Source organism: Thermobia domestica, chromosome 13 (genome assembly GCF_964235325.1).
Source record: "Thermobia domestica chromosome 13, izTheDome1.hap1.1, whole genome shotgun sequence".
In the NCBI taxonomy this organism is placed as follows: Eukaryota; Metazoa; Arthropoda; class Insecta; order Zygentoma; family Lepismatidae; genus Thermobia; species Thermobia domestica.
The window spans coordinates 75,539,671-75,565,467 of NC_137466.1; the positions used below are offsets into that span (position 1 = coordinate 75,539,671).

The 25,797-nt window shown below is 33.4% G+C and overlaps 1 protein-coding gene across 1 annotated transcript in view; it reads left to right on the top strand.

Moving 5' to 3' along the window:
• The window catches only part of LOC145668253 (zinc transporter ZIP5-like), an 83,632-nt gene extending 61,731 nt beyond the window's left edge, over window positions 1-21,901 (top strand). Inside the window, exons 5-9 of the mRNA XM_081735941.1 lie at window positions 2,009-2,128; window positions 12,362-12,422; window positions 13,309-13,536; window positions 16,785-16,972; window positions 21,511-21,901. Coding sequence (XP_081592067.1) covers window positions 2,009-2,128; window positions 12,362-12,422; window positions 13,309-13,536; window positions 16,785-16,972; window positions 21,511-21,660 — 747 coding nt within the window. The 3' untranslated portion in view covers window positions 21,661-21,901. The remainder of the gene's footprint in view (window positions 1-2,008; window positions 2,129-12,361; window positions 12,423-13,308; window positions 13,537-16,784; window positions 16,973-21,510) is intronic.
• Window positions 21,902-25,797: the final 3,896 nt, after the last annotated feature.

Consider the following 25,797-nt stretch of genomic DNA (forward strand, 5'->3'; position numbering starts at 1 on the left):
AGGAACACCAAAACTAACGGCCTCAATCACTGGTAACCTACCAGACAAAAATTATGAAGCAGTTTAATGTCAAATAAAGTTCTTCTTTCAGATAATTTTAATAGGCGAAGATGGTATCTAATTTCATCATGGGCTTTTCCTGATAGAAACTTAACTTTCCATTTTAGCCATGAAAGAAATAAGTTTTGTACTACTTCTATATCCCTTTGAAAATACTGGGTTCCTTTGTTCCAAATGCTGGTGCAATATTTAAGTTGACTTCTAACATTTGCATAATATAAAATTAAACAAGTTTTTAAAGAGGAGAAGTCCTTAGAGATCCATTTTGTGTTTCTTAGATTTCTTCTCGCTCTGGAAACTATATTTTCCAAATGTTTATTGAATAACAATTTGGTATCAAAAGGAACACCTAGATCTTTTATAGAAACAAGCTTTTTAACCATCACATTTTCGACAACATAGTTATAATAAACAGGATTTGTTTTTAAGATAAAAGATACCAAACATGTTTTATTAAAATTCAAATGTAAAGCTTTAGTCTTTGACCAATTAACAATGATATTAATATTATCTTGTAATTTAGCACAATCACTAGCATCATTTATATCACGATAAATCTTCAAGTCATCAGCATACATGAGAAATTGACAATTAATATTTTCTTTAAGGTCATTGACAAACAAAAGAAACAAAAGTGGACCTAAATTAGATCCCTGAGGAACACCAGAAAAAATATTATATATATCAGAAACATGACCTTTATATTTTACTATAAATCTTTTGCAAGTTAAGTATGAGATAAACTATCTAATAAAGATTGGTGATAGGTCACATGAATTAAGTTCCTTGATTAATTTATCATGAGGAAGTTTGTCGAAGGCCTTAGAAAAATCAAAATATATTACATCTACTTGTCCTTTGAATAATAATAATAATAATAATAATAATAATAATAATAATAATAATAATAATAATAATAATAATAATAATAATAATAATAATAATAAATAAAGCTGTATGAAAAGGATGGTTAGGTACAACGTTTTTGAAAAAACACCAAAAAATAGTTCTAAGCAATTCAAAAGCACTTACTGTTGGGTTTAATTATTGCGTACAGGAATTTTCTTTTCTTTTAATTATTTGTATGGATCTCACAATACTGAAAACTTTCTCAGGTAGAGAAACTTTTAACAGAATATAAATTTTCATGCTATTTTTCATACACTTGATATATTTGGTAGTTAGTGTATCAGAGTAACATTTCTTTTCCTATTTATTACAAGGAATATATTACATTTAAAAGAAATTTGGCACGACAATATATACAGAAATATGTTTTAGAAAATCAAGTTCTATTATTCTAAATGAAAGTCGATTTTCAGAGCCTGTTTGAAACCAAGTTATCTATGAAAATTCACTAAATTGGAGTTATTTAAAACTTTATCGCAGGTGATAACACAGTGTAATTGTAATTAAAAACTTGACTTGTACTGGAAAGCAAATATTTCCTGACAAGTCATAGTTTAAGATTGCTGTCATATATACTGAAATAAAAGTATCTTCAATGGGGGTTATTATTATCGGCTGCAAATTATTCTTAATTTTACAACCTACATTTAAATAGAGTTTGAAATGTTCCCCTTCCAGATAAAATTCTGACTTGTATTTTATTGTATTGTATCTTTCTGTATAAACTTGCTTTATCAAACAGCGAGAAGAATATAATTTTGGCTTATGATAAGAAAAGTAGTTATTTTAATCGCATATTAACATTAAAGACTCGATATTTTTAATGGGTCCAAATCAAAAAAATCCATTCAATCTTCTCAGTGTAGAAGTTTATGACTGATAATAATTAAAACTTCAAGAAGATTGATTTGAGAAATAAGATTTTTACACAAATGTTTGATAATACATTGTATTGTGTTCACAAATGTTTAATAATAAATGAAATTTCCATAGTACATTTACCATGTAAGGTTCAGCTAATGTGTATTATACATTCCAGGCTTTTGGCTTAGAAGGAAGTGAAGACGAAGTATTATGGAGAGCTACAAGCACTTTTGTAACAATTATTGTTTTTTTCCTCATAGAACGATGCATGAAAGTCTTCTCATTTAGAAACAAGGTAAGCTATTGTGATAGTTTATGTACGAATACACCAAATATTATTAGATATATATACGCACCGAATTATTGTTTACATTTACAGGTATTAATTATTATCTTGATGACGTACATCTGTAATAAATATACAAGTAACCGGCTAACTTTAAAAATCTAGTTTGAACTTAAAGTAACTGACTGAACTGTGCATATTTGATTTGCTACATTTTCTCTCATTTATTAAATCTCCAAAACTCTCAGTAGAAATATAAGCAAATTATTATTAAGAACTAATATATTTCTTAATTACTTTTCACTAGTGAAGTGTATTCATGAGAAATCAAATTAAACGAAATTTTAAATTAATATTCCACGGTTATAAGACAAAGGAGATAATAATAAAATGGAAGTAAATCAATCATAAACACTAATCAGACAATCGGTTTCTTTTCGATTTATATTGCAGGAAATTTTGTCACTAAAGCTCCTGAATATGTAAGTACTCAGAAAATAGAGATTTGATGAATCATGACATTAAAAACATTATTTTTACTTCAGAGGAGAAAAGATTTGTAATCGTAAGAGTTTAATGGACCAAATATGTAAAATAATAATAATAATAATAATAATAATAATAATAATAATAATAATAATAATAATAATAATAATAATAATAATAATAATAATAATAATAATAAATAAAAAATAATTGAATACATATTCATAAGTTTAAAAGTCCACACCTTTAACGTGTTGAGACCAGATTTTAAACTTAAAAAAATTATGAGATTCTGAATGAGATTTCCACGAATATCATACGAAAAATAAATATGGAATACTGCGGAGTGAAAATTACATCATCATCTTACGATTTTCTCGTAAATTTTACATTTTTCTGACACATTTCACTATGCGAAACCATACATGAATATCATATATCGCTAAAGATATTCCATCTTCGCTAAAATAATAATAATAATAATAATAATAATAATAATAATAATAATAATAATAATAATAATAATAATAATAATAATAATAATAATAATAATAATAATAATAATAATAATGAAAGCAATCTTAGTGAAAATCGAAAAGTGTGATCTTATCCGTAATGGTTCCAACAATTTTGTTTATATTCACATTTTAATTAGATTTCATTCACAAATCTAAAATATTCAGTCAGATGAAGCACTGGAAGAAGAGAGATTTTCAGACGATTTTTTTTTCATATTTTATTTTATTATTTTAAAAAAACACTGCCATACAATATAAGCAATTTCTCTTGGAACAATTTATCATGGATAGTTTAACGGTTCTAGTATTTTCTTTTTCGACGGGATAGGTGGTTTTGTTCACATAGCATTATCAACTTTCTTACACAGTCATTTCCCATTAAATGCTCTGTGACATAACAATTTGCTGCTTCCATTCTCATTCTCATTAAAGCACACGGAGAGAACTAACAGCAGGGAAGCAATCTGGCGTTAATGAAGCTAGTAGTTACAAGCAAACAGAATAGCAATGGCTTTGTAGGTACACCATTCATGGATTCATGACTGCTCGTCCACTTCTTTATTTCATTCCCTCCAGCTCCTGGTTTCCTCCAGCAATTTCTCACTGTTGTTTGTCAGATCTTAAAAGTGTGGTTCTATGTCATACATTGTTCAGCTGGAAGTGATTGTTGTTACAATGGCATAAGTGATTTCTCTTGCAAAAATTCGAAGCGGGTAGTTTAATAGCTGGTGAGTTCTTCTCGAAAATGACTCTGGTTATTGGCATAATTTACTTCTCTAAAAATTGTTTAGAAAATTTGAAGACGGTAAATTCGTTTTGAATATTATTTTTGGATAATGTTATTGTTTTGGATAACAATATAATACGATTTTGCTCACATTTCATTAATATATAATGCACTTTAAAGCTTTGTAAAATAAAGTATTTAGTATAATCCGTTTTTGTAGAGAAAAGAGTAGTTTGCAAATGGGATTAATTTGATTGTTCGGAAAAGATACTCGATAACGATCTTTGGAATCAGTGCTACCATCCAATTTCCTTTAATAACACTAGTCAACAAGATTTTGGCACAGAAATGAAAATACCTGATTCTAATAGAACTTTTCACGTATAATTCGAATCTGTATTCAGGTTTTCTCCATCACCCTCAGTTTCCTCATCACAGAGGGATTTTCGGGAAATTTTCCCTCAAATTTCCTTTTTTTAAACAATTTTTGTACCTGTAGCTCGGGTACCCTTAGGTATATAAACACACAAATTGTATTGTATGTTATCTTGATTTATACTTAGTAAGCCCTCTAAGTTTTATAAGAATCGCATTATTTTTTTCTAGAGAAATAAACATATTTATATAAAAAAATGCTATGTGTACTGTTCATTTTATCATATTCATTAGTGCAGATAAAATCACATATAACTTCCACGAAAATTACAATAGAAGCACGGTTTCTACCTCATTGGATTTGAAATAAAACATATTTTCAATGATGTATACACCGTGTCACCATTTTTTGTATGAGGGAATTTCTAGAGGGATTTTGTGGGAAGTTCCCTCCAAAAAGTAGTTTATAAGATTTTTTTTGTCTCAACTTGCTATTTGTATATAGTGATACAGAAACAGGAACTGCACCAAAACATAGTTTTATGTCTACTTAATAAATAATGTTAATTTCAGGTGAATCGCATTATTCTGTCTAGAGATATAAAGTATTGTGTCTATTTATAGGTAATAAAGAATATACTATGCAAGACTTTTACCAAACACAAAAACCTAATGTTGACGCATTATTGTCGGCACATAGATGGATACTCAAATACAAGCACAAATACACGCATGCTTTCTGTGGAAAATAAGTCACTTTTTAATATTTTGATCTGGCAACAATGCATAAAAAATTTATGACTCACGTAGCCTGATGACTGTTAGTAGCGTTGAGTGACGGTCCAAGATGAAAGTATTTTAAATGTGGCCGCGTGTAAGTTGAAGTATTTGTGCTTTGTGGAGTTCGAATAGATTGCGTTGTGTAGTGATGCACTATGTTAGATTACGTTTGTGCTGCTTCATGATTGATGGAGTGTAGATTCGTGTGTGTGATACCTTACAGGATACAAGATGCCGAGGAAGTGTGTAAATCACCCGGACAATTTCTGTTATGTATATGGGGAGCTGACATTTAAATCGCAACGTCGATGTTTTACTCCACTTTTGAGGAAGTGTTATCAGTTATATTTTGGTTCTGTGTAGGAGACCAAGATAAAAATTGGTCTCCTCACTACATTTGTTGTACTTGCGTGAAGCGTCTGACTGGGTGGGCAAATGGTGAACGAAACATGAACTAGGCAGTACCGATGATCTGGAGGGAACCAAAAGATCGTTCTTCAGACTGCTACTTTTGTATGACACAGATAAAAGGAATAACCAGTAAATCTAAGCACACAGTACAGTACCGTGATTTGCCATCAGCAATTAGGCCAGTTCCACACAGTGCAAAATTACCTGTACCAGTACCTCCTGCTCATCTTACAGTAAATGAGGATTACGTACTTGAGGCAACTACTGAAGTTCCAAATGAAGAAGATGATCCTACTTAGTATGTAGGAAGCACATCTACATTGGATCTCCATCTGATAACTCAGGGTGAACTAAATGACCTCGTACGGGATTTAAAACTCTCCAAGATACAGGCAGAACTTCTTGCTTCTAGACTTAAAGGCTGGAATCTGCTTCATCATGACACTAAAGTGTGTATTTTTCGAACCGTCATACAGAGTTTCAAAACTACTATTCTCAAGAAAATGATTTAGTGCATTGTAGTAATGTCTGTGCTGTAATGGATACACTCGGACATGCACATATAAGTACAGAATGGAGATTGTTTATTGACTCTTCCAAAACTAGTTTGAAGGCTGTCCTTTTGCACAATGCCAACAAATTTCCTTCAGTGCCTTTGGCTTATGCAACTAATATGAAGGAAACCTATGAAAACATCAAAATAGTGTTAGAAAGAATTCAGTATGAGAAATACAAGTGGACCGTTTGCTGTGATTTAAAAGTTATTTCTTTATTAATTGGTTTGCAGCTTGGTTATACGAAATATTGTTGTTTCCTCTGCGAATGGGACAGCAGGAACAAAGCGGAACATTACATCAAGAAGGAATGGCCAAAACGTGTATTAACTCCTGGACAGAAGAATGTTGTTTATTCCTCACTGGTGAGCCCTGATAAGATAATTCTACCTCCTCTTCACATAAAGTTGGGACTCTTCAAAACTTTGTTAAGGCAATGGACAAAAGTAATGCAGGATTTTGTTACCTCAAGGAAACATTTCCTCGGGTTAGTGACGCTAAAATCAAGGAAGGGATTTTTGTAGGCCCTCAAATAAGATGTTTGATTCGTGACCAAAAATTTGAGGATCTCTTAACTCCGGTTGAGAAAGCAGTTTGGTGTTCATTTAAATGTTTAACAGAGATTTTTTTTAGGAAACCAGAAAGCCCCAAATTACCGTCAAATTGTGAGTGATTTCCTGCATTCATTCAAAGAAATGGGTTGCAACATGTTCCTTAAAGTTCACTTTCTAGACTCCCACCTGGATTTCTTTCCTGAAAACCTTGGTGCTGCTAGTGATGAGCATGGGGAACGTTTTCATCAGGACATTTCCTCCATGGAGAAGAGATACCAGGGACAGTGGAGTTCACAAATGCTAGCTGATTACTGTTGGACACTCAAAAGAGATGTTCCAGAAGCCAAACACAGAAGAAAGTCGACAACTAAAACATTTTAGTTAAGGTAAGTAAGTGTTCATTTATTAAGAAGATACCACTCACTTCTTTTGTATTATTTATTAAGTAGACATAAAATTGTTTTAGTGCAGTTCCTGTTTCTGTATCATCATATACAAATAGCAAGTTGACAAAAGTCTTATAAACTACTTTTTGGAGGGAATTTCCCACAAAATCCCTCTAGAAATTCCCTCATACAAAAAATGGTGACACGGTGTATACATCATTGAAAATATGTTTTATTTCAAATCCAATGAGGTAGAAATCGTACTTATATTGTAATTTTCGTGGAAGTTATATGTGATTTTATCTGCACTACTGAATATGGTAAAATGAACAGTACATATAGCATATTTTTATATAAATATGTTTATTTCTCTAGAAAGAATAATGCGATTTTTATGAAACTTAGAGGGCTTACTAAGTATAAATCAAGCTAACATACAATATAATTTGTGTGTTTATATACCTAAGGATACCCGAGCTACAGGTATGAAAATGGTTTTAAGAAATGGAAATTTGAGGGGAAATTTCCCGAAAATCCCTCTTTCACGGAAAAACTGAGGGTGATGGGGAAAAACTGATTGTAGATTCGAATTCTACGTGAAAAGTTCTATTAGAATCAGGTATTTTCTTCTGTGTGCCAGAGAAAAAGTTTTTTTTTTTTTTTTTTTTTTTTTTTTTTTGTCGACTAGTGTAATCTTAACTTTCGCGACGTTTCCTCAAAAACATCTCTTCCAAAGAAACCATTGCGACATATTACACACCATTGGAAAGATCATTCCACCACCTTTTAAATGTGGTATGTCTCAATTCTAGAATAACTACAGTGTGAACAATAAGCAACATAAGATATTAAACGGTTCAGAACTGTAGTTCTCAAACTATTGAGAATAGGATCCATGTGCATATCAACTTTTTTTCTTAGAATCAACTACACTACCTTTTCCCAAAGTACTGCCACTTCCTTCTGGAACTCCATGTATACTATACATATATTTTGATGTGCGTATATGTATTCGTTCAACCGATCTCTAAAGAGGTTTATTCCATCTAACTTTTGTAATAAAAAATGTGATCCTGGCACAATGTTTGGATAATTTTCATAAAGCCATAAAGCACTCTATCCTACTTCTCTGTCTACCTTGCACGCCATCCAGATTCTTAATAGACTATTTCTGAAGTGGTTCACCCATTTCCGTACGAATGACTGACTTCTTAATCGATTATAGAGATGTAAAAAAGCCGGCTTTTTTGAATCGATGGTTTTTTGCACATAAAAAGCCGGCTTTTTTTTTTTTTTAAAAAAAAAGAGAATTTTGGAAATTTTGGCTTTTTTCATTTTCATGATTTTTCTATTTAAATAGCTTTCTTATAGTATACTCTAAAGTTAAATAAGATTTCATGACCTAAATACCATATTTCGCTCTGGAATTCACCATCATGATGGACGGAGCATATGTTTTGTGAATTAAAGTAAACATACAGTACCTAGTATTTGAGGGCAATTGTAGAGAATATTTAACTTTATTTTAACTTCTGAGTTATCGACATTTTTTCTTCTCTACGTCATTTGTCATCCGTGTTTCATTTATTAGAGATTAGTAGGCCTACTCTAGCTTCTAGCACATAAGTTAAACTTATGTTTTTCAGAGCGCACGTTTGTCAGAGCGTACTTCCACATTTTTGTTATACTGTAGCTGTGCAATGATTTAGCAATAATCTTCCGGATACAACCTTGAATACAGTTTTATAGAAATAATCAGTAGCGGATTCAGAAAAGTATTTTGGGAGGTGTTTCTCTGCTTAATGTTTGTTTTTTCTAAAATTTCCTAATTTTTATTTGAGAGGAGCTTGAAGTTTATGAGTATAGGCATAACTAATATTTCGTTTTGTTTGTATTCAGCAATAATCTTCCGGATACAACCTTGAAGACTATTTTATACTGATAATCAGTGGCGGATTTAGAAAGTTTTTTTTTTATACCATATTAATGTTTAGTTTTTCTAAAAATACCTAATTTTTATTTGAGGAGAGCTTGAAGTTTGAGTAAAGGCATAACAAGTATTTCGATTGTTTTACAAATTCCGAAATTTCGGGGTACAGGCTTCAATCTGTAAGATATTCCCACCCTATAACCCCCTTCGCAAATCCGTCACTGCTGGTAATTAGTAAAAATAACGACTTAAAAACGATAAAGGAAGCCGGCCAGGATTCACAGTACACGCACTATGTCTACACTCGTCAAAATGGTCGAATTCGGGGTTGAATCCCGGATTTCCCGATAGAAGTGCAGAAACTAACCACTCACTCATGGTTGTTGTGCAGTTGTGCTTAACTTAAATATATTCTCTTTCTCTCTCTCTCTCTCTCTCTCTCTCTCTCTCTCTCTCTCTCTTTCTCTCTCTCTCTATGGCCTATGGAATCCGAAGGTTCAATGCCGGGTTCACAAAATCTCTCCACTGACTTCTATCCTTAGCCAACTGGATCCAGTTTTTCCTTTGTATTCCTATTTCTGCGAGATCCATCTTAATATTGTCCTCCCATCTACCCCTAGGTTTTCGTAATGGACGTTTTCCGATTGGATTTCCAGTTAAAACTTTGAAAGCGTTCCTACCTTCTTCCATTCTGGCTGCATGACCTGCCCACCTGAGCCTCCTAGACTTGAAGACTAACGATGTTTAGTAAACCGTATAAATTATGCAGTTCTTCGTTATGAAGTTTCCCTCATTCCTGTTCCTCATGGGTCTGAATATTCGTCTCAGGATTTTATTTTCAAATACTTTCAGTCTGCGTTCTTCCCTCATCGCAAATGACCATGTTTCACAACCATACAGAACAGGCATGATTACCGTTTTATATATTTTAAGCTTTAAATTCGACAGAATTCGCGACGACAAAATATTTTGAACCGAATAATAATAATTTCCTGATTTCAGTCGACATTTAATTTCTTTGTGGATATGATTCTGGTCTTGTAATATTGGTCCTAGATATTTGAAAGTATCCAGTTTGTCGAAAGTATTATTTGATATTTTAACGCATCCACAATTTGCAGTATTACGATCCCGGTGAACTTCCACGTATTTAGTTTTCTCTGAATTTACTTCTAAACCAATGTCGCTGCAAGCCTTTAGTAAGGCCTATGCATTTCTTTCTATTATTCTTCTATCATCCCCTATTAAATTTACATTATCAGCATACGCCATAACCTGGTGAATATCATTCAGCTCTGACCTGGTTGCTATCTTTAATTTTCCTTATAGCGTACTCCGGAACAATGCTGAATAATAATGGCGATTACGCATCTCCTTGTTTCAGACCATTCTCGACGTTGAAGCTCATGGACAAGAATTTTTCTACTCGGACTTTACTCTGGGGTTCATTTAAACACATTTTAATTAATCTAACTATCTTTTTCGGTACTCCGAATTCTGTAAGAATTGTAGAATACTTCCCTCCTATCCGAGTCATAAACCTTTTTAAAATCAATAAACAGCTGAAGTACTGGTAATATATTCCCATTTCTTTCCAAGTATTTATCGAATAGTAAATATCAGGTCGATGGTTGATCGATTTCTCTAAATCCACACTGATAATCTCCAATAATTTCATCTGCGTATGGAATCAATTTTGTTAATATAATGTTAAGAGAAATGCCTCGCTAATTATTACAATAAGTTTTGTCGCCTTTCTTGTGAATTGAAACAGTGATTAATTCTTTCCTTCTTAAATGTATTCCATAGGTTCTTTTTTTTTAAAAAAAAAATAAATAAATAAATAAATAAATAAAGTTGAATTCCTGTCGTGAAAAATTCAGAAACCTTCAGGACTGGGTAAACCGTGATGGTGGTTATAAGACTAAGAAACCACACGATCAGATAAAGGCCTATTATTAGCATATGATCCTTGAACAGAAAATTTGGTACCTGTCCGATTCTAAATAAGCTTAAGGAACAGTCAGTGCATTATAGAATTCAGAATTTTACCGATTTTACAGATCCGAAGCATCCGATAGGTGGTTACAGATTATTACGTACGTGATCAATGAATGAAAAATTTGTTCGAAATACCCATACAATGTATATGAAAGGTAAAACTTAAAAGTTTCAAGAATGTGCAGAACCACCTGAAACCAAGCTCTTGATAGGCAGCCTTTAAGATTATCATATAAATGTATTTCTCTCGTTTTATTTTATTTTGTTTCTAAAAGAGGATTTGTGATATTTTGAAGTAAAAATACTACATACAATTTTGTTGGTTATTTGTGTATCATTTTTTTTAAAAAAATAAAAGCACTTACTTTTGTGTATAAGAGGTTAAAAAATTATTACATCTATTTGTTAATCCTTAGGAATTCATAATGTAAATATGTTAAGAATTAAAAAAAAAAAAAAAACTTTTCGAAATTCATGGTTTATTTTAGGTTTTATATTATTACATACATCAACCACTAATTAAATGAGTTTTTGTGCTGTAGAGAAGCGAAACAAAGTCTGCTTTATCAATTTAAAGCAAAATTTTGAAAAAAGCCCAAAATTTCCCAAGCAAAAAAGCGAAGCAGAAAAAACGAGTTTTTTTTTTCAAAAAAGCCGTTTTTTTTCCGAGTCCTTGCATCTCTAATCGATTATAAAGCTGTTGCAACTGATAGTTTAGGTCTCTTCGAGTGGTAAGAAGGAATACTGTCTTAAAGAACTTGAGGTACTGTGCAATTATTTCTGCTCAAACAAGGCCGTATTCAGCTTGACGTACAAACTGGAACTGCGCAAAGAACATACACTATATGCACTATAAGTTTTGGTGATTTAGTTTCTTTCCTTTTCCACATTTTTTTTTTGTATATATATATTGTGGATAAACTATATACTTCTACTCACTCATACGAAGGTTTTACTGAGTGAGTGCTTCTTACTTAGCTATCACTCTGACTCTTTAGTATCATTCAGAAGTTAATTCAACAAACGCTATTTTCAAAATATGTGGGAAAGAATGCTATAAATATCTGCTGAAAACAATTTTACTTGTCTTTTCTGATAGTTCAAATGGAGAAGATATTCCACTAAAAGCACATTAAGTTGTGCAGTTTGCAATGGACGAACATTGAGTGATTTTTTCTTGGGGGGGGGGGAGGATTACTTCAGTTCCGTTTCATAATTGTACCATTCTACTGATTACTATTATTCAATATTACGATTTATTGAAGCAATTGCTGTAATTTAATACATTTCGTACACGTGGAGTGTACTAAAATAGATAATGGTAATTACTAATCAATGTGTGATACTTTTATTTTTAGTATATTCTGCATATTTAATTACGTATGTACTTGATCAGCTTGTGTTACATATTTTGACATTCATTCTTACATATAAAAGAGTTCTACAGTATTTTTGGACATAAGATAGTTTTATTTAAAAAATATTACGTTTTAATAATATATATATTTATTTATTTTTAGCGAAGAAAACGTACAAAGAGTATAGGAGATTGGAGTGACAGTAAAGGAGTTAAAGGATTCGGTAAGATACAATTTTATATTTTAATATTTAAAACCCGGCCAATTCTATTTTCAACCTTAAATTAATGCAGTTGGGAAAATAAATAGCTCTGAAGTGTCCGATTTTTTAAATCTTTATTACACGAAATCCGACATCCTTCTACTCTGGAACACAAATGCGTATTCCGGTATTTATCATTAATCTTGATAATGATTGGTTGGTTGATTTGTAGTATCTCTTTCAGCACTGATGCTATATAGGAAAAATGAAATGAAATCTTTGAGTTTTACGTCCTACGGTTATGCCGGTCAGGCTAAAGGAGACGGTGATGATGAGTAATGAATGAAGAGTGGGAGGAAACGGGAGAACCTCGAGAAAACCCACGCACACGGTGTTTGTCCACCACAAAGTTCACTTGGCGGGGGCTGGAATCGGACCCGGGACCCCAAGCACCAGAGGTGAAAACTCTACCACTGAGCCACCGCGGCCCCCATGCTATATAGGACAATCACCTACAGATTAGCGTAGAATCCTAACCATATAGCTACAGGGTCAATTTAATAACGGGAAAGAAAAAAATGAAATTTGTAACTTCTCAGGCTTATGCCGTTTAGTCTAAAGGAGACGGTTAATTAAAGTGAATGATTATGAAGTAACTGGTGGAATAATAATGTGGGAGATGAGAGAACCCCAAGAAAACCCACTGACACGATGTCCACCAAAAACTCACATGGCTTGAGACTGAATCACAGATCCCTTGTATCAGAGGTAAGCACTCTGCCATTGAGCAACCTTTCCCTTGATGAGGAGAAAATGATACTGTAACAAATATATCAATGAAGGAGCTTAAATATAAATAAAAGGAGAAGGACTATTTTAGTAATACATGTTTATGTTTGTAATGCAGAGACCGCTTCACCTAGTGAATCAGGAGCTTTAGTAACCGATGAGGAGCACGGACACAGTCACAAAGTAGGACCAGGAATAGCATCTGTTGCCTGGATGGTGATTGTTGGAGACGGGTTTCACAATTTAACAGATGGTCTTGCGGTTGGAGCTGCATTTGCTGGAAGCCTTGTAACGGGATTTTCTACAGCATTAGCAGTATTCTGTCATGAATTGCCACATGAAATAGGTTAGTTAATTTTCAAGCTTTTCGTTATATTTAAAACAGTTTCTGAAACTAGGTCTTGGTTAATGTTGTATTCTGCAATTTGTCTCACTTTTATTTATTTCTTTTTAAATATTCAAAACACAATGAACAACGTTACTATTTTGATAGTGGGCTTTCAAATGTCCATAAAGGGATAAATAAACTATGATGACATAATTAATCCATTATTTTACATTAGTTTTCTTTAAAATTTTGGAAGAAATTTTGCATGTATAAATTAATTATATCAACATTTGATCGACATATTGAATAAATACAAGATTGCTTTATTTAAAAATGTTTTATTCTTGCCAATAAACAGTAGTTCAGCATCAGGTTAAAAAACATCGAAACTTTTCTGCAGTTTCCTCTACAATATTGTTAGCTCGTAAGGACAGGGTTGCCAGATCTTTGGTTTCGAAATACATTCTACGAGTCAACGCTACAAGTTTAAATGTTAAATTTGTATATGTGAGTAAAAAAGAAGTATGCATGTCACCATTAAGAAAAAACGAACAAGAGAACAAAGTGGTAGTTAATAGTGTATTTTGCTACATATACACTACAATACATCAATAAATAACAGTAAAATAAAAATTATCATTTATTATTGACAATGAATGATATACTTTTCAGCACCACAATTTTTTTTTTTAATTATTATTTTCTCGGAAACTATGTATCACTGATTACCCTGATGAGTCACTCCCTATATTCCAAATCGTTCCCACAATGCAACGAAAGTGACTCGGCGACACTACCGGCTAGAGTTTTAACTAACTGCATCGTCTGCTACTGGCAGTAGCTAAGTGTATCATTGGCTAATTCTGTCAGACTCACACGCTCTGAATGATTTGATTCGTTCTTGCTTTTAGTGGTTCGTGGTTCCCCTACTTTATTGAGTGGCGGCGCCACAGCCTCTACAGTTTCAGCGGGAACGGCTGAAACCTCTTGTACTATATTATTACTCTATGCTATGTATGAAGATTTATCAGAATCATGCCAACATGGCGATCATCCTAATTCAAGAGTCTTTAAACTCACTATCATTCAAACTTCGCTACCAATGATCTATATTTTTTAAATACTTTTGTTTTATTTTGAGCGTTTCTTTATGATGTGTGGATTATTTAAATTATATTTAAGGCTACGATTAACATATAATATGACCAATTAATACTATTTCAACCAGCAATTGTCCCGGTCGCCCCGACGACAAATCAACAAAATTCAAGGAATTCAAATTATGTTGGTAAATGAAATTTTAAAAAAATCAATGTTAATTCAGATATTTTAATAATAATAACGTTTAAGTAAGTTAAAATTACCACTGATGCAAAACATCGTCTAGGATTATTCACTGGGAACTCTTTCCAGCCCTCTCTGAGAAGAGTTTTTATCTTGGAAAACTCATCGAAATATGCTATTTCTTACTTCGGTAGTTGGTTCCTAACGCATCTTTTGAGAAGGTTCTGAGAATTTGAATTAAATGAAAAACGCTTACAGGGTGATAACATGTACTTAAGAAAATTACCATACACGTATTATTTTGTAGTGCACATTCCCCAGCAATAATAATATTTAACAGAAATGAATTTCTCCTTCGTCCCTCTCAGTAATTCAAATACGTACTAAATAGAGTATTTCCATATTGAATTTTACGTATTGACGCTCATACATAATGTATTTACTGTATATTACTGCATACAATTACCGTTGTGAGAAATTAAATTTCCGTAACCTGTCTGTAACGGACACCTCTCAGTAACGGACAAAAATTCATGCCCCATTGGTGTCCATTTTTCAGAGGTTTCACTATATATATTTAATTGCCAACCAAAATTACAGCAGTGGCAAGTACCAAAAAATTTAGAAAACTGATCCAAGAATTTCTGCTTTTCCATTCTTGTCATTTGGCAACTGAATATCTCACTTAAGGTCTGTATATGGTATGAAGATGATTATTAATTTGTGTAATATACAAAAAATAATGTTAATCACTTGAACTATATAGGGATTATGGTAGTCTGTAACTATGACGTATTCGAACCATACGTATGGTACGTTTTCTTGTACTTAATGTATGAAAAAGAATGAAAATACAATACATCTCATTACCCATCTATATTGTGAGCTTGGTAGTGTCACAAAGAAGAGCTTAATCAGGGTGTACTCTAGTATCACTTTTGCTTCAATAAGTAGCATGGTTCTTGTACAGCATTAATTTTTAGGTTTACAAATTATTTATTTTGTCTCCATTATCTCGAAAACTACGCAGTTATATTCGAGCCTATCAATTTGTTTAGATCTATCGATTTGTTTTATCTTTGGCCATTTTTTCCCGTTAAATGATAATAATATTGTAGAAAACTTATATATTCCACTTGTGTCATAACAAAGGCCATGTTTAAATTATTATCATTGTTATGCCAGTTCTATCGCGTGGCACCAACACTATTTTCATTTAATGATTTTACTAGAAATGGAGATGAAATTTAAAATTAGTTTGGATGGAAATGAACTGTAGAATATGTTCTCTATTTTGAAGCCTATAATACCATCATTTTATATGAAGAGTAATGATAATTATTTTGCATATGGAATTGCGTTTTTCCAGCTAGCAAATGCTCAAAATATTGTGGTATATCCACACTATAATAGTCAGTAAAGCATATATCGTCGCATGAGTGTTTACTGTAATGAAAGCTGTATGATCAGGTGTAAGAAACAGCATGATAACGTAACGTGTAATAACCGAAAATTCTGGTCAGACTTTCTTGAAAACTACCTGCCAAATTTTTCCAGCAACACAAATCTGGCAAATAAATCTCTTGCAACGAACTCCAAAAGGTGTGAATAGTAAGTTAGATATTTATAATCACTAATTTTTAGTTATTTAATTTAGTTCGAGTTTAGTATACGATTGATAAAAAAGAAATTTAATAAGAATAGTTGTAAATGTTAGAAACAAAATTATAATGAAACCTCGAGTTTCAAATTTCCCAAATTACACACATGCTACTGGTCTCTAGGCTTGCTTTAAGTTCAATTTGGCAATCCTACTTGAGAAGCCATTTTCACATTTCTTTACATATATACACATGCATACACAAACCCATACTGATAATGTTGACTTTTCACAGACGAAGTCTCTGTAACTATACAGAATACTTCTGGCTGATACAAATTTCATCTAAAAAAAGGACAAACCTGTGTTTTATTTTCAACAGGTGATTTTGCTGTTCTGTTGAAATCTGGTATGAGCACTCGGCAAGCAATAGCGTACAATATATTTTCTTCCTTGCTTAGTTTTCTGGGAATGGTAGCAGGAGTTCTGCTAGGAAACTATCATAGTGCTTCTGATTGGATATTCGCAGCCACAGCTGGAACATTCCTGTACATAGCTTTAGTGGATTTGGTAAGTAAATGGAATACTTAAGAAAATAATACGGAAATTTCTTTGGTTAACTTCGAAATACAGTTACGATTTGGAAATCTATTAAGAGGCCTCATCGCGGCGAAATTAAAATCCCGCTAATTTTACAGTAATTATGTGATATCTTCAAATAGATAAAAGATAATCGAAATGTGGAACAAGTGCGCCCTAGACAATATCATTTTACATGAGATACCGTTATCATGAGTCACTTATCTGCTTTCGATTTCCAGCCATTTAGAAACGCGAAAATAAATGCCGATTTTCTAAGTGGCTGGAAATCGAAAGCAGATAAGCGAGTCGTGATAACGATATCTCATATAAAATGATATTGTCTAGGGCGCTCTTGTTCCACATTTCAATTATCTTTTATCTATTTGAAGATATCACATAATTACTGTAAAATTAGCGGTATTTTAATTTCGCCGGGATGAGGCCTCTTAACAACGAACACTTGTCAAATCATTTGAACTATTTGAAATTATTTTTTTAAGTATGCCTACTTCGGTTAAAAGTGATTCCATTAGTTTTTATGAAGTCCGTGAAAAGAAACAATATTGTCAGTTATTAAGTAATAGGCTAATATTTTAATTATGTAAGTACAGAAGGCAATCCTGTTTCTTTTTCCCGGTATTCCAGAATTCAAACTTCACAATAACTTCTATTAATATTAACATTCTTTAAAAACTTAGATTTTTCTCTTTGTTTATTGAAGTTTTTCAGAAATTGTATTCCTACAATTCAATAATAATTCGGAAAATAACCTCTGTTGTAACATAGCGCTAGTAGTAGTAGGCAGAGTGCCACCGTCGTTCCAACACGCAATCTGTGATTTAGTAAGCTTCGAACCATGCTAGTGAGAACATCGTACTGCCGTGCATGTGCTAGTTACAATGTTCCAAAAAGTTAGAACATTTCTTTGGACAAGAAATCTGTTAGCTGCAGACATTCATCATGAATTATATGCTATAAGTTATACAGCCTAAACATTATGAGTGAAGGTATTGTGGGTCAGTGGTTCATATTTTGAAAGAAAGAACAAATATTTATGATGGAACGAGGAATTGTAGGCCTTCTGCAGTGACGATCTCGTCAAAAAAAATTGACGACGAACTTCGTGAGAACCATCGATTCACAATGTCGGAACTTTCTGAACATTTTTCGAAATGTTTTGTACGAGATAGTCAGTGGAAGTTCTGTGCTCTGTAGGTACCGAAAATTATAACGATGATCCACAAAATCAATGGATGCGGTCCGCCTTAGATTTTTCTTTCCGGTATAACACAGAAGAGGAGATGTTTTAGAACAAAATAGTAACTAGCAACAAGACTTTGGTGGCATATGTGGACACAGACAAGACAACAGTCAATGGCATTGTGTCATACCGCTTTTCCAAACAAGCAGAGGAAAGCCCATCAAATGTCAGCGATGAATGTTATGACCATCATGTTTTTGGATGCTAAGGGAATCTTGCTTGTCGCATGGTTATGGAACATGGTACAACAATAGATTGTGAAATTTGGTATAACATTTTGAAGAAACTGAGAAAACCATCCAGAACAAACACCGTAGTCTGCTGACATCTGGGGTTGTCCCTGCATTAATTACAGCGCTCGGTAAACACAAAACCTTTTCCGATAATTCAAATGGGACGTGTTTGATCATCTCCTGTACAGATCGGACTCCTGAATTTAATCTGTTCACTCACATGAATAGTGACTTGGGGCACAGTACTTCGCTGATGACAAGGCTTTTCAAAACACTGTGACAGTGGGTTGAATTTCCAGGCAGCCAAGTTGTATGCAGAAAGCATTTGAAATGGTATGGCAAGTGCTTGAATTTACATGGCAATTATGTTGACGAATGGAGAATAGCTGTACTTTTCACATACAAGTTTAAAAAAATATCTGTGCCAGTTTTTTATTTACAGCCAGGCAGAGGTTACTTTCCGAATTACCTTCGTATATCATAGCCTTTCCACGAAGTACATCATACGCTCTTTTGTACTATTAAGGTTAGAGTATCCACCTTCCTTCCATAGTAGATTTATTGGAGGTTGCAATATGTTGCTACGTATTAAGGACCCACCGTAATTTTCTTAAACACAGAGTCCTCTCGTGAAGTCATTTGGACAACTAACATGGAAGTGATAAAATTTTAGAAACAATATATGCCCCAATTTCTCAATATATGTACACTCATGTCCAAAATGATTGTCGCATATATCTATAATTGTCTTCTTGTAAGAATATAATTTTTGATTTTGCAGGGTAGTTTTAATACTGATACTATGTGTATAATCGGGAAATGTATATTTATGGTAGATTTCATAGGAAAAGAATTATAACTACGAAAATTAGAATGAGTATAACAAAATGTTGCTAAATGGAAAAGAAAGTATTATTTTCGTTTTATTGTTCTTATTTACTGCTCTTTTGACATGAAATTTGCCACATACATGTGTTTGCCGATTATACACATACTAACATTATAAGAAATACCGGGCGAATTCATTTATCAAATAATATTCCTACAACAACATATTTATCGACATACGACAATAATTTTGGACATGAGTGTACATTGGAAAATGCAGTCGCTAGTACATCATATTTTTTCTACTTACGACTATGCTTAGATTATTTCTAGAACTGTGAGATGGAATACTAAGCTGTTTAGTATGTATAGAGTGGACATGTCGTTCCTTTAACTCTCCACTTTAACTTTTCCACTCATAATCATCCCATATTTAATTCAAATATATAGTAAGATGTCAATAATTTCCAGTAAATTACGCAATTCTCTAATTACTTATTTCCTATCGGCTTCTAGATCAAATAATGTCGCAAATTATTGTATTTTGCTCACCAATACATTTTTCATTCTTTGAAGTCGCATTTTATTAATTTCGAAAACAAAAACGAATTCATATTAACTTTGTTTAGTGCGAACTATTTACACCTGTCGTTGACTTTGACGAATGACTTAAAAGCTGCAAATAATGAAACCTTTAAGTAGTGGCGTGCGCAGAATTTCATCAAAGAGGGGTAAGAAATATTTTAAGCACTCAATCATACGCGTGATTTTTGTATATAGTAACTTAAAATATATCTTAATATAGAAATGTTTATTTTACTGTATGATCACGCTGAGAGAAGAATGCAAACAAAATATTTGAAAATAAAATCTTAATGCTGGTATTCGGACCCAAGGAAATGGCAAAAACTTCCTAACGAAGAAGTGCGTAATTTATATAGTTGAGCTAACATTGTTAGCGTTATTAACTCTAGGAGGCTCAGGTGGGCAGGTTATGTGGTCGGACTTTAAGTACGAACGCTTTAAAACTTAACTTTAAACCTAATTAGGATAAAAACTATTAGAAAGACGTAGGTGCAGATGAAAGGGTAATATTAAGATGGGTCTCGCAAAAATATGAAGTAGAAACTGGAACCAATTGGTCAAGGACAGAAGTCAATGGAGAGCTTTTGTGAATGTGGGACAACCTCCAAGTTCCATAGGCCATAGAGTGAGTGAGTTAAGTTCATTTTTGTTTCTTATCTTGTTCACGGGAAGAATGTTAAAACCTCGAATCCTCATTGCGTACGCCACTGCCTCTAAGTTTTCCAGCTTTCTTCGGAGGCGAAATAGTGTGGTGAAGAATGGTCAGTTCCGTGAAAGATTATTTCTCATGAATGTCTGTACGCCCACTGCTGCATTTGATTCAAGTTCCGAACTGCTTCGAAGTCCACGTAAATGAAATCTTTCAGTTTGACGTCCCACGATTATGCCCTTTAGGCTAGGAAAACCAAGATTAAGGCAAGTAGATGAAAAATTTGGTGGAATGAAAACGTGCGAGAAAACGGAGTACCCAGGAAAAACCACGGACACGATGATGTCTACCACAGCCCCACCTTTTATGGTACCGGTGTTGCGTTCAACACAAAATGTACATTTTTTTTTTTGCACATGAATTTTACAATATTATAACATTAGTTAAAAACAAATATGTAAGCACTACTATACTCATTCTATATGGATTTATTTACTTTTTAAGAAAGTCATGCCACTTCACTCCCTTCTGATGAGAAATTCTAGCTTGATGCGTTTATATAACTAATGTCAAACATCCCCTGGTATTCATTGACTAGGCTAGTTCAACCTTGCTTATCTTGCATACTAATTTTTAATTCTCACTTGCCAGTTTAAAACATTCCCACTTCCCTTCACCTCACAAATTAATTATCTTATATTTTCGTTAATTCGAAAATGAATTAAACCGGGAAGTTATTATATTGATTAAAAGAAAGCAAATATGAAACCCACTTTTGAGATTTATCATGTAATGTGTAATAATCTAAATGTGTATCTCATGTTCTCCTTATGAAATTCTACTTTTATTTCATTACAATGTTAACTATTATTCAGGCATAATCTGGTTCAGACTTTTTGTCACGTAAATTTTCAGTAACTAAATTGTACCTTGTTAAAACAATATAAAACGAAAAACTTACATTTTTCAGGTTCCTGAATTGGATAAGTACAGCTTACAGCAGAATTCGTCTCCTTCCATCTGCAGCATTGTATTGCAACTAGCTGGTATTGTAACAGGCGGTAGTATCATGTTTCTCATAGGTCTTTATGAAGACAATATTAAGCAGATATTTGAATGAGCGATGTAAATAAATATCGTATTTGTATTGTGTTGTAGCTTTCTATTTAAGAAAGGCTAATCCTAAAAAGTTATTTAAAAAATGCCATCATCCACTGATTACAACCCATTGTAAGATTTAATAGTGTAATATAATGTAATTCTCATAATTGTCATTTTCTATCACCAACCAAAATGTAATTAACAACATGTACCTCATAATTGTAGATACAAAAATACATAACGTTTTTCAAAAATCATTATTTTGTGTATTTCGCATTTCTTAGCTTCTGGCAAACATGCTAGTTCATGTTAATCTATTTGTAGGAAATAATTATCCCTTCTACTTCTGGCTGGCTCCAAGATTCTATCCGATACAGTTTATTTCATTATTTGCTGCCACAGTATTGTTAGGTCTTAATCTCATGGTATGATATATACCTATAAAGATTTTCACGTGGTGATTCCTAACGTTCCCTACCTCTCTTGTTTCGAGGTGAAAAGAAAAGAGGATAACTTGCTTGTAATGGGGCGTTTACATTTAGTCGATTTGCGTTCGATTCAGTTGAATTGACGTCACTTTCAACTTAATCGACCGTGTAAACGGGACTTCAACTTAATTGCTTGTTGATTGAAGGCGACTAATCGACTGGCAACTGAATTGAAAGACGTTCTATTTTCTGTGGTTGAAATAATTGAACACATCCATCGATCTGATTCGGCCTAGTTGCTTCGATTTAGTGGCAAATGCAGCGAGTCGATTTAGTCGTGCGACTAAATCGATTTAGTCGTGCGACTAAATCGACCAAGTGTAAACGCCCCATAAACTGTTGGTCGAAGTTCCAACAGTTAGCAGGTACAACTGTGAACAAAATAAATGACGCGTCTCTTTATTCTGTTTTTTTTTTTTTTTTTTTTGAAAATATCCCGTTTTCTATATATGTTCGAAGTTTTGGAAGGTTTCCCCAGCAGGGCAGGTTAATAACAAACCCGTTTTTAATATTTGTGTTAGATATTAGCTTAAAATAAATAAATTAGAAGCAAAAAACATTGAATCGACAGAAATCTCGAGAATTACCAACTCTGCTAAAGTGGGAAATTTTCAAGAACGCGAGGGAATTCTGCAGTTCAACACGAAGCAGCGACATCTATGTCATTGAGAGAAATGTGGATTAAATCTACAAACGAAACTTTTAACGAAACATTTCTAATATGTCTTATTACGTGTATTATCTGCGAACTCCAAATATATGAATCTATGCTAAGTATTAACGTATAGATAGAGCAAAAAGTGGAAATTACCTATGGAAAAGGACGAATTGGTAGCGTGACCATAATGAAAAATCATCTTTAATGTAGAAGAGGCTCAGTTAACGTAAGAAAACAAATAGCTCAGTTAGTTAAAGCAACGAGTCTGTATGCCGAAGGTAATGGATTCGAACCTCACAGAAGTGCCATTGTCATTTTTATTACTATGGTTATTTTTTTTATGTGGGAAAGAATCAAATTGTAACATATGTGTAAAACTCATGACGATACCAAAAAAGAAAAACATGTTGTCGCACTTGCATTAGTGTGCCTAGTTTTTGTTTGCAAACAGTTTCGTAATAATTTCCCCTGTGCTCACTTCTGCATAACGAATGTTTTCCAGTAAAAGTTAATTCTAATTTGGAGAATTTTATAAAGTTTCACAATGTTTATCACTAGATAGTCTTCTATCTAATTTTTTGGATACTTTGATAACAGATTTCCCTAATAAATGTTTAATTTTCCCTATATATATTTAATTACGGAAAAGTTTTACAATGTATTTGTCTTAAATTGAAATAGTTTTGAATTTACCACATGAGGTAAGTAGCCCGATGGAGGAGAACTCAAGTGACTGATATTCTACGCAAAAGCAACCAATTGTAGAATGATGATGCTTCTTACCTTCAGCACATAATCTTTACGTTAGAGAGTCAGAGAAAAATCCTGGTTTTTCCTTCCCTATGACCACTCATCTTAAAGCTCTACATGTAATGATTCGTGTCACGTAATTTCGGCTCTCCAAAGACATTCATATTTATTATTATTATTATTATTATTATTATTATTATTATTATTATTATTATTATTATTATTATTATTATTATTATTATTCCTGAATATGCCACCCTTACATATTATAGTAATCTTAGACATCTTAGTTTAAAGTGCTTTCTTTAGTAATAACTTGAGCAACCACGTAACAAAATTTAAATTGTATGAGGGGGGCACGACGTTTTATTTTGCCCCTCTCTTTTCAGTACCCTCCCAACAGAAAGTATATAATTTCTGACAAGCAGGGCAGACAAAATGAATAAAATATTTAGAGTATCCTTTCCTCCTTCGTGAATGGAATATCACGTAGCATTTTTTATTCTACCGAAGACGACCCTAGGCCGTTATGGTTAGATAAGAAAAGAAATACCTAATATATTTATAGCGCCCCTTGACTGTAATATTACCTCTTGTTTATTTGTTCGAGGGCGCCCCACACAACCAAGGGTGACAAAAAGAATAGAAAAAGTGTCTAAACACTACACAGCAGTTTATTTTGTCAGAAGCAAGGCAGTGTATACATAGCATTGCTTTCGTTAACAAGTTTCACCCTTGAGTCGCTTATAAAATTAGGCAGAATAAACTTTTGCCGATCATTGTTCTAGAGGGATTTGTCCAGGATGGTTTGGTGTCGGGCTAATAACGATGAGTATGTTTATTTACATCACCGTTAAAGAAATAGCAAACTTTCTAAAAGGAACTTACTTAGGAAACATCATATTCTCCTCATACTTATCCAGAGCCCATTCTGAAAAATTGCATCTGGCGTTCTGGGTGAAAGTTCTATGGGACTATTAGAAGAATATATATTCCCGTTTCCACGCTGATGGTAGAATTTCTTAAACAGTTATTGAATTACGTTCGAAGCATAGGCGTAAATAGCGCCCCCTCATCCCTGTGGCGTGGGGACCGCACAAGCTGCAAGGCCAAAAAATATATAGAAAGTACGCAAGGGCGGACCAGGCCAAATTTTCACCCGGGCAAAGTGACTTTTTGGCGCCCTCCCCCTAGCACTAGCCTATATTTTACATTTTATCTGAGCGTTTTTAATATTTTAAACCCACTTTTCAAAAAGACATTCATTACCTAGGAAAACTTCACAAAGAATATGGCCCGCTATAAACAATACGAACTCCGCCCCACCCCGCTTGGTCTAGTGGCTAGCACGCCTCCGTTCTGTGATCCCGGGTCCAATTCCCGGTGGATTACTGTTGAACGATAAAAGTGATTCGGATTCCACTATAATTAGTATCCACATCTCCTTTGGCCACTAAGGAATACCGTGGAACGCTAAACTCAAGCAAGCAAACAATACTTACTCCCCCTCCACTCTTTATTCTACATGCCATCTCTCCATTAGTCGATACAGCCCCCTTAGTACTATGAAACTCTCTTTTTCCATGGTGAAATGGAAAAAGGATTATGTAATTGCCGCTACTTTACAAGAATATAAACCCAAACAGTCAGTAGAAAACACATTATAAAATTTACTTTTTGAGGCTCGTTTTGGCGCCCCAGGTTGTCGTCCGGCCCTTGGTGCGCCCTGAAACTACAGACGCATAACTAAGGGCTGCGGAGGAGAGGTTAACCTTCATGTTATGCCATTGGTTTGACGTGTTTGAAATGTTCAGTGACTGATCGGTTAGTGAAATAATTTCGACAGTTACTGATATTTAAAGTTTAGCTAAGACAAAGTTACCTAAACAAATACATTTGATATCGCTGATTTTTCATTACATTAAAAAGAGAAAAACAATAGTAATAAAAACTCTTACTCGTACTGGGCTCGAACTAACAACTTAATTCGTACAGCCTAGTTGCTCTGACCAACTGAGTTTCGATTTCTTACGCGAAAGAAGTCTGTTATACTACGAGGCATGCTTTTCATTATCAAAACTGTTCGAAGTAATACGAACATGGCTTAAGAACAGGGACGAAACTGAATTACCACTCGATTGACCTTGAGGGCAAATCACCAAAGGGTAGCTATAAACGTAAGTTCAGCATGCATTTCTGTGGAGTTCTGATCAGTATTGCTATCTGCCAATACGCTTGTTCTTAGGAGTAATATTTTACA